The sequence below is a fragment of the Gastrolobium bilobum genome, unplaced genomic scaffold (assembly GCF_033153095.1).
Source record: "Gastrolobium bilobum isolate Gb01-03AN ecotype WA unplaced genomic scaffold, APGP_CSIRO_Gbil_v1 utg7961, whole genome shotgun sequence".
Taxonomy (NCBI): Eukaryota; Viridiplantae; Streptophyta; class Magnoliopsida; order Fabales; family Fabaceae; genus Gastrolobium; species Gastrolobium bilobum.
In genome coordinates, this window is record NW_026899198.1 from 386006 (window position 1) to 396041 (window position 10036).

Consider the following 10036-nt stretch of genomic DNA (forward strand, 5'->3'; position numbering starts at 1 on the left):
CATTCATGAGTTGTAGAACAAATGCTAAAATCATAATAATAAATAAATAAATAAATAAAAAAGACCAAATTATGTACCGAAAAAGAAACATAACGAATTCTCAATGACAAAAAATGACGTGAGATCCATTTGTTCATGGTTACTGGCCCAAGCGAAAATAAAGCAAGTAAAATCTCTCTCTCTCTCTCTCTCTCTCTCTCTCTCAATTAATCATATTTGTAGCACCTAAGTAATAGCCAGCAGAGAAAAACAAAAGAAACTCTCTTTTACTATATAACCTTCTTTCTCTTTCCATTGCCATAAAGTTTCTCATCTTCTGGAAAGAGAAAAAGAAGGGAGGGAGGGAAGAGTGAAGATCTGAATCAATTCAGTTTGAGAATTCACAAAAGAAGAAAACATCAACAACAACAACAACACAGATAGATAGATAGAGAGAGAGAGTGTGTGTGTTGTGTGGTGTTTGTGATATGGGTGGGGTAACTTCATCCATGGCAGCGAAATTCGCGTTCTTCCCACCAAACCCACCATCGTACAAGCTTGTCACTGACGAACTCACTGGCCTTCTTCTCCTCACTCCTTTCCCTCACCGCGAGAACGTTGAAATTCTCAAGCTTCCAACACGCCGTGGCACTGAGATTGTGGCACTCTACATTCGGCACCCAATGGCCACTTCCACAGTGCTCTACTCTCATGGAAACGCTGCTGATCTAGGCCAGATGTATGAGCTCTTCATCGAGCTCAGCATCCACTTGCGCGTTAACCTCATGGGGTGCTCTGTTTTTTCACTAAACTCTTTTTTTTCTCTAACACTGCTTTTTTCATTTTTTGGTCGCAATTTGGAATTTTGATGCTTTGTTCTCAATCTTGTGTTTGTTTTGCTTTCTGGGTTTCTGTAAATTTGGCTACTTTTTTGTTTTTGGATTCTGGGCTTTCATCTGCTTGGAGGTAGGACTCATGGGTGATTTGGAATCTTGGGAAAATGGGTACTCTGTGTTTGTGAGTTGGGATTTTAAGGTGAACTCAGAATTGGGGTTGCTTTGGTTTTGTTTTTGGTATTCTGTTATGAGTAATATATATTTGATTTTTCAAAACTAGCACTTAATTGGTAGGTATGCAATTTGTGATCAATTGGAGTTGTCTGTGAATGAATTGTGTTATCTGATTCCATGGACGTAGGATTGATGTTGTTTTCAGGGTTTGTAATGCTATCAATACTGGTTAATCTTTCCAGCTCATGATTCCATTGCATATGTAGAAATCTGCCCTAGTGTGAAGAGTTTATAATTGCAGTCATCTTTACTACCGTAGCTCTGTTGATATGTGCATCTACAATTGTGTCTGCACTTCAAGTTCATGATCATGACATTAGAGCAACACAAGCGGGATAATTTATTATTACTTGGTGAAATTGATCTAATTCGTTGATACTACTATCCTTTATAGAGGAAATTTCTGGAAGTATACATACTTCACCTGTAGAGCATTTACTTAGAGTACATTATTCACTGATCTCAACATGAAAGATGGAGTGCAAAATGGTAGTTTTTCTAATGCTTATCTATAGTTTTGTGCAGGTATGACTATTCTGGGTACGGGCAGTCATCAGGGAAGGTTTGTATTTTGTTAACAAATGCTTGTTCATTTTGCATCCGGCATAAGTTTGAATGGTGGTAGAGTTAAAAGCATCCACACTGATGAACACTATTTTACCTGAACTATATAGCCAAGTGAGCAGAATACATATTCAGATATTGAGGCTGCATACAAGTGTCTAGAAGAAAGTTATGGTACCAAGCAGGAAGATATAATCCTTTATGGACAATCTGTTGGCAGTGGCCCAACTTTGGATCTTGCAGCTAGGTTGCCTCAATTAAGAGGTGTTGTTCTGCACAGTCCCATACTATCTGGCTTAAGGGTCATGTATCCAGTGAAGCGTACATACTGGTTTGACATATACAAGGTAGTATACTGTTTTTATTCCTAATTTTATATACGTGAATTCCTTGATCTAATGAGATGCTGCTTTCTGTTTATATGCAGAATATTGACAAAATTCCACTAGTTAATTGTCCAGTTCTCATAATTCATGTAAGTATGCTTGAAAAATATTTCTTATGCTATATAAATGCATCTGAAATTTAGTTGTATAGACTTAGCTTCTGGATTTGTTGCATTCTTCCTACATATTTGTGTGTGTTTGAGATGGAACCTGATTTTATTTACCGTAAATTGTTTGAAAATATAAATGGAGACAAGCTCCTTATAAACACAAATTGCAGAAAAATAAACCCAAAAGACCTCAATTCACCCTCAAAGCCAACAAAGCTAGGCTTCAACAGATCCCAAGAGATCCCAATTCCCCACTCGCCCAAATGCTCAATTTATGCCTACCTCACTCCTCACATTCCCTTCCTTTTATCCTAACTTTCAGAATATTCTAGAAAATTGTCTAACAAACTAACTAGCCTACTCATTACTTTTAGGCCCATCAGATTGTGTCTATGCTTTTCATGCATGCGGTGACATTTCCTTTTAGAGAATCTTCTTTGTATATGATTTCTCATGATTAAAACATTTGCTAGATTTTAGGCCATTTCATTATTATTACTGTGAATGAAATACCTTCTGTCTTTCATATTCTTCTTCTCACCTTTCCTTTATTACAACACTTTTCTGGAATGTTGTTTAACCAAAATGGATAAGCTGAGGTCAATACACTAAATCCAGTAATAGATTTTGGAATACGCGGTCATGCAGTTAGGGTGATAAGAGCATCTGAAGTCCCAACTACAATAGATAGTTAGTTAAAATATTTACATTGATAAGTATAGCGGGAGAGCTCGAAGCAGTAGTAAGTTGTTCCTATGTGACGGAAAGGTCACGGGTTCGAATCCGGAATTGCAAATATATAATGGTAAATCGGGGTTTAATTGGGGAGTGACTTTTTATTTACAATAGATAAGTCTCTTAAAAATCTTACAATTGCAGTTACCCATTATATCCTTCATGGAATTGTGTAGGGTACTTCAGATGAAGTTGTAGATTGCTCCCATGGTAAGCAACTCTGGGAACTGTGTAAAGAGAAGTATGAACCACTGTGGCTAAAAGGAGGTAACCACTGTGATTTGGAGCTCTTTCCTGAGTACATCAGGCATCTGAAGAAGTTTGTATCAACGGTTGAGAAATCTCCATCACAACGATACAGTTTCCGAAGGAGCACAGACCAGTTTGAGCAGCCTCGAAAGAGTACAGATATTTTTGAAGTAAGTAGAAAGAGCACTGATCGTAGAGAAAAACCAAGGAAGAGCACAGACAGGCCAGAAAAGCTGAAAAGTTTGCCTAATAATGCTGATATGTTAGAGAAATTGAGAATGTCTTTTGATCATAAGGAAAGGTCTCGGAGAAGTGTGGATTGTCATGAGAAGTCTCGAAAAAGCATTGATCATCAACTAGAAAAAGCAAGGAAGAGTGTTGACAGGCTTGACAGAATAAGGACTGGTTAATTCTTCTTATAATCAAATTATATTCATGCAAGGGTTGGTTTTCTGGGGCTATTTCTTTTTTCTTTTTTAAATTGGTCTATGGTTTTTGGAGTATGGCTTATGTCAGATATGATAACTATTAGCATTGAAGAAAGAGTTTGGTGTTACAGTGGGATTCACTTTTCATTCAGATGGTATGGACTCTCTCTTTTGTTCTCTCTCTGTTTCTTCTCTGTGATAATTCCTTATCCAGGAAATGCAGGCATTGACAAGTATTTGGTTTTTGAACATACATGAGGACGATGCACATCTTACAGTACACGACATGTGCGGGTTTTTGCACAAGTCACATATGACGGTGATGCGCAATTTGAATACGCACGGTTAGGATGCGTATCTTTTCATATTAGATTGATAAATAATTTGTCAAAAAAAAACTTAAACCGGTAAATAGTTCTAAAATTCGCATTAGAAGGGTAAAAAATCCCTGAACTTCTGATTTAGAAGTATCTTTTACATACGAGTTTGATGTTTTTTTATGTTATAGGAGATAAATTTCTTATTTATAAGTATCTTTTAAGGGAAATATTTTTTGGGTTCGTTTTTTCTGCAGTTACTGCAGATAAGTTATCTGCAACGAGTCCAATACGATATCGTTTTGGGGCGGAAATCATGGTATTTTTGTAATTTTAATTTATTTCAGGGTTATAATAGTCTTTATATTTATAATTTTTTAAGATTTCAATACCAAAACGACGTCGTTTTGAAAAAAATGCAGATAACTTATCTGCAGTAACTGCAGAAACATTTTTCCCATATTTTTTTTATGTTGTAGGAAAATAGTTTCCTCATATTGTAGAAATAAAATTATAAGTGAGACTCACAAGTAAGAGGAGAGAGAAAAAAGAGTGATGGGACCTAACTCTTTTTTGTGTGTGTAGGAAAGTTGCTTATCTCATGTAAAATGAGATAAATATAACCCATCTTTTAAATATGAGTTTGATATTTCATTTGTTGTAGGAGATAAAATTATTTTCTATATGCATATAAAAGTGTGTGAAACTCATATAAGAAGAAGAGAGAGAAAGAGAAAATAAGAGTCTCATATACTTTTATGTGTGTAGGAGATAAATTTATCTCTTATAACATAAGAAACATTAAACTATTTAAATATATACATAAATATATGGTGTTGAAACCTTGCCCTTTTTTAAAGAGAATTTTTCTTTTTATTTATGTGTCCGAGAAAATAAAACTAGTAAAATATTTTTTTTTCTTTAATTTTTGTTCTCCAAATCACAAAAATTAACTAATTTGATCAAATACAGGTTTTAGCCATGTTTGTTCCCAACATTAAAAATATAAAATAAAATAAATGCTATTATTCTTGCCCTTACCCAAATGTATAGTCTCCAACTTACAAAAGAGGGAGAAACAAAATTAAATTAAGAATAGGTAAATTAATCTCATACAAGACAGTTCTACAATCTCCATAATCTGTAAGCAGATGCACCAAATTTGGGGATTAAAAAAAAATAGTTCATTTAATGGATTCTCAAAAATGGAAAAGAGATTCAAATTACCTATTTATGTATTGTATTCAAGTCTATTGCACGTATTACTTGCACAACAAAAACTATTATTTTTTTTGATAAACCACGGACATTCTCCACGAAAGGTAGTCCTATTCGCGGCAGGTGTACAACAAAAACTATAAAACTTAATATGAACTTCAAATAAGAGTTAGCTTCCTTCACCTTCAAAGAGAACAGCTAGCAAACCTTCTGAGGATATGCTGATCCTTCAGTCATGCAAATGAGGTCTTTGTTGTCATCATTTTTATTTTTATTTTGAAAGAGAATGGAGCTGAGTCACCAAGGCCTTCCACGGTTGATGCAAAGCTAAAGCATGCTTTTTCCATGCTTAGGAGTGTACCTGTAAGTGTAATTTACATATTACTCATTTCTCGAACAAGAAATACTATTTTCCCTTAGCCTTTTGATTAAGATGACCTGTTTTTGTTATCGTTGATTTTAACTATGGCTGATGGTGGAAGGCGACCACTGCAGATTTCATGCACTGCTGAGAAGAGAGGAAACTTTTCTACCCATCCACGATCGCTTAGAACCTCATGAACCTCTTTTGCAGTTAGGACACCCTTTGTGCAACAAATTTAGATAAATTAGGACACAAGAATCTGTAACACGAATTTTGTTCTTCAAATATTACTTCATAAAGAATCTATTAGATTAATCCAAGAGATTTAATAAAAGGGAAAAATTATTCTTATATCACATGATATAAGTTTTCTTTCCTACACGTGCCATCTTTTTCTTTTTAGGTGGTAGAACCCACTAATTTATCTATATGACATGAGATAACTATCTCCTTTAACATGAGATTAATAAAACTCATAATAAAAACATGTCAAAGCCTAAAAAGTGAACATACTTCGATGATACGGGAATATTGAAGATGAGTGAATCTTTTATTAAAATTGAAAATAATAATAATATAATGTTGCTTAAATTTCATTTTTTTTAAGTAAAGGAGTACCTACTCCTCCTATGGTACTAAAGATATATTCATAAAAAAAACCTTCTTATGTGACGGGGTGAGATTTTTTTAACATGCATCCGGTGCATGTTTTATTGGATGTTCTTTCACCAAAAAAAAAAATTTCTCTTTTATTTATGCCCTTATCTTTTGTTTAAATCCTTTCTCAGTCTTTTTTTATTTTCATTTTTGGGCAAGTCCCACCAAGGCCGGGACTGCCAAAAATGAGCTCGACGGGGTGCTAGAGATATAATAAAAATTATTCATATATTTTTTTCTTGATTTAAATTTTCGGAAGAATTGATTTTGACATAATATCCAAACTTTTATGACCAAATAATGTAGAGTTCGATTATTGGTACCTTCATTCTTCTAATAAAAAAAAATTAAATTTCACAAAACGGGCATCTGCGAATGTCCACTCTTTAATAATTGATTTCGTGTAGTAAGTTTCATTTGTATACCTGCAATTTCTGGCCGTTAAGCAACTCTGCTTCAAGCTCATCAAAAGACCTACATAAAAAAGAAACACAAAATCAGATATAACTCAACCAAGTACTACGGACCAAATGGTGAAAAAAAAAAACCTCTTTCCTCCATTTTTTGCATAAGCCTCGGAAACTTTCCTATTTCTTCCACCCACTGCCACAAAAAAAAAAACATGGGTTTAATCAATACCAAAATAACCAATGAAAAGTAGTGTAAAGTCAATCAGTTTCCATACTGCATGTTGTGATCAAGTCAGCTACACCACAGCTCTCAAAAAATGTGTTGTCCTTCACTGATGGAAATAACAACTTTGAAAATGCCATCATCTCTTTCAGTCCAATTCGCATGATTGCAGCCTATGCACAAGTAGAGAACCAACATAAGAAACAAAATAATAAAAAATGGCAAATCCCAATCCATAAGGTTTCCCTACTTGCGAAGGATAGAGGTGAGAATCAATTGTACGCGACCTTATCCTTTTGTAAAGATGTTATAATTAGAAACAAAATCATGGGGGGTGAAAAAAAGGAATTTCAGAACATAAAACCCATCAAACTTACTTTTGTATTATTTCCCATCGCCAAGCCATCAACAAAACCTGTCCAATTTGTGTGCCATTTCATGATCATTTATAAAAACTATAAAAAGGATAGAAAAAAAATCCAGACATACTGTACTACAAACCTGCAGCTGTAGCCACAACATTTTTCAGAGTTCCACACAGTTCGACCCCTTCAACATCTTGAACCTATTAAATTATATACAATGCAAAAATCATAAGCATAAACCGTATCTAATATTTTACCAATTTACTAGTACTCAAGATTGGTACTCAAGATTGCATGATTTTACTAAGGATTGCATGATTCTATCATGACATATATATATATATATATATATATATATATATGGGGAAGGTTATATTTACAAACTTTTTGTTTACAAACTCTTACAAACTACACTATGTTTGGCCGGTCATACAATAATCAAGATTGTATTACCCGTAATATTTAGTGAAATTTGTAAGAAAAATTTGTAAATAGCTCTTTCCCTTATATATATATAGGATGTTTCTATCGGTTTATCAATTACAAAAAGTAATCTGATTCGAACACCGTCGGACCCATTATAGAAAAAATGACACTCCTAAGACCATTTTTTTCATTCCTGAGATTCGAACTCGATCTACTGCTCGATTACCATGACAATATTTCTTGATGTTATTGATTACATCAAGCAAATTCCCATAAGTCAATTTTTCATTCAGAACTATTTGTTTAAGTTTTTCGCAGGTTTGTTGCTCATCAAGAAAGTATGTACTGCACTCACAGCTGTAACAACGAAATAGGGAGTGCTAAACAACCGAACCCATCTCTCTGCAGCTTTTTTGTTTTGATGATATCCAACGGTTGCTTCACTAAACTTCTCCATGGCTATCTGCTCAAACAGTAGTTTACATTAGAACACCACCAAATAAATCAAGTTAAACAAGTGTATAATTTCCTCTAGCTACCTCATTTGCTATGTTGGCCCCCATCAAAACAGAACAATTGATTCCTAGAGTCTTGGAGATGACATTAGAGATCATGCATGGGCCTTCTTTCTTGACCTCCATCCCTTTGATTAGAGAGATAGCCTCTGCATCTGTCCTTATTTTCCCAACAAGCTTTTTGCATATTCCTTCTATGAATTGATGTGGGGTTACAAATACTAACATATTTGCACCCTTCACTGCATAATTAAACATTCAGAACAGATGACAAGTTGACCCCAAAAAACTGCCTAAAAGTATAAATGAACAAATTTAAATGCCTGTGCATTTTTCTGTCCGTTTATCTGTTTAAAATCTTGTTCTTTTGGTATAAGTTTGTTATTCATATTAACCAAATTACAATGTAGAGCACTGAAAATAAAAATTATAATGGGAAGAATTTAATTAGTACCTGCACTTTCAATGTCTGTATCTGCAACTACATTTTTACCAAGCTTGACACGAGGGAGATACTTGACATTTTCCTGCCAAAAAGAATAGTAATTATCTAATATTCGTTGAAAAAAAGAAGAAGAAAAAGATTGCATACACAATGGGAATGAAAAGCATGGCTAGTCCTTACATTGGTATTGTTGATGACTTCTGCGAGCATCTCCCCACCAGGTAACTTTTCCGCGAATACCCACATTCTCACTTCATCTGATTATATCATAGGAATTCATTAAAATGGGGAAATTAACATTCAAACGGAAATTTTGTTAGTTTACTGTTTAATGGAAAAAAAATGGACAAATTGCAGTACACAAGACTTTCGGACTTACAAAAATATGGATAAAGGTCGATTATAGATAGTCTCACTCTTACATTTTTACAAAAAAATTATTTTCTAAACTCGAACTCATGACTTTTTTGTCACGAGCGACAACCTACTTCCAAGCTCGCCCTCTACTTATCATTGAAAAATAAAATAAAGGGAAAAACTACTCTTATGTTACATGTGGTAACTTTCTCTCTTATACACCCTTGCCATTTTTATTTTTTTTTATTTTTTTCAGATGGTGGAGCTCACAAATTTATCTCTATGACATGAGATAACTTATCTCTTTTAACATGAGATTAATAAAACCCTAAAATAAAAGCATGTATGATTCTTTTGGCATGTGAAAATCACTTGTACTTTTACAATATGCGTCTCTAGCAGCACATGGGACATCATATTAGATACACTCAACCAAGAAACACATAATAAGTAAAGAGTACTCATTCACAATGGCTTTTGTTGACATGCATGCATGTCCAAAACGTAAAGAAAGTACAAGAATGCTGAAGAATATAAGTACCATCGAAGGAGCTGCACTTGAGGGTGTTCGAGGCAATAAGCTTTGCGGCAACACTGCCCCAATTGCCACTACCAATAACGGTGACCTTATTCATGATATTGTTGTTATGTATTTCCAACGCTAGGAGCACGAAGAAGAACAAGAGAGAGAGAGAGAGAGAGAGAGAGAGAGAGAGAGAGAGAGCGCACCAAAGTGTGGCACAGAAGAGAAGAAACATATAGAAGAGGAAGAGAGTGAATATATAAGGGAAGGAATTGGGGTGATTGAGTTGCCACACACGTTTCGAGAGAAACTACGTTCATGGAGTTAAATGCGGTTATTCCATAAATGTTTGCTACAGTGGAGCGTGGACAGGATTACGTGGTTTGTGATAAACCACCTGGTTATACTTAATTTGCTTCAACATTGTGAAATTTTCCATTATAGTCTATCAAATGCACTGCCATTGCAAAATTTATTAATTTCCTTTTTAATTTATATGTTTAAATCTGAAGTTCCGTGATGCCGAGGGTGCATAGAGAAAAAAGTTAGGAATTTCACAAAAGAGTAAGGGTCATAAACACCTTTTATATACTAATTACAAATTGATTCAAAATTCAAAAATTCAGAATCTTAAAAATAAGAAAACTTCTTAAAATAAACAAAACAGTAATTAGATTTTTAAAATAAATAAATAA

The 10036-nt window shown here is 34.2% G+C and overlaps 2 protein-coding genes across 4 annotated transcripts; one reads left to right on the forward strand and one right to left on the reverse strand.

Moving 5' to 3' along the window:
* Nucleotides 1-264: 264 nt before the first annotated feature.
* Nucleotides 265-3672, forward strand: LOC133288163 (uncharacterized). 3 transcript variants are annotated; one of them, XM_061485859.1, is made up of 6 exons: nt 265-769; nt 1575-1611; nt 1724-1960; nt 2041-2088; nt 3021-3325; nt 3395-3672. In XM_061485859.1, the coding sequence occupies exons 1-6, from the start codon at nt 468-470 to the stop codon at nt 3501-3503; spliced, it is 1038 nt and encodes a 345-aa protein (XP_061341843.1). In that variant the 5' UTR covers nt 265-467; the 3' UTR covers nt 3504-3672. The 3 variants fall into 3 exon arrangements, with proteins under 3 accessions (XP_061341843.1, XP_061341844.1, XP_061341842.1); XM_061485860.1 differs by having other exon boundaries at nt 3021-3226; nt 3308-3672; XM_061485858.1 differs by having other exon boundaries at nt 3021-3672.
* Nucleotides 3673-5484: 1812 nt separating this feature from the next.
* Nucleotides 5485-9453, reverse strand: LOC133288189 (glycerol-3-phosphate dehydrogenase [NAD(+)]-like). Its single transcript, XM_061485896.1, has 11 exons — nt 9360-9453; nt 8642-8718; nt 8471-8543; nt 8041-8258; nt 7857-7964; nt 7212-7275; nt 7088-7125; nt 6763-6883; nt 6626-6680; nt 6503-6551; nt 5485-5640 (listed from the first exon to the last, which is right to left on the reverse strand). Exons 1-11 carry the CDS (start codon nt 9451-9453, stop codon nt 5485-5487), a joined length of 1053 nt encoding a protein of 350 aa, XP_061341880.1.
* Between the last annotated feature and the right edge of the window lie 583 nt (nt 9454-10036).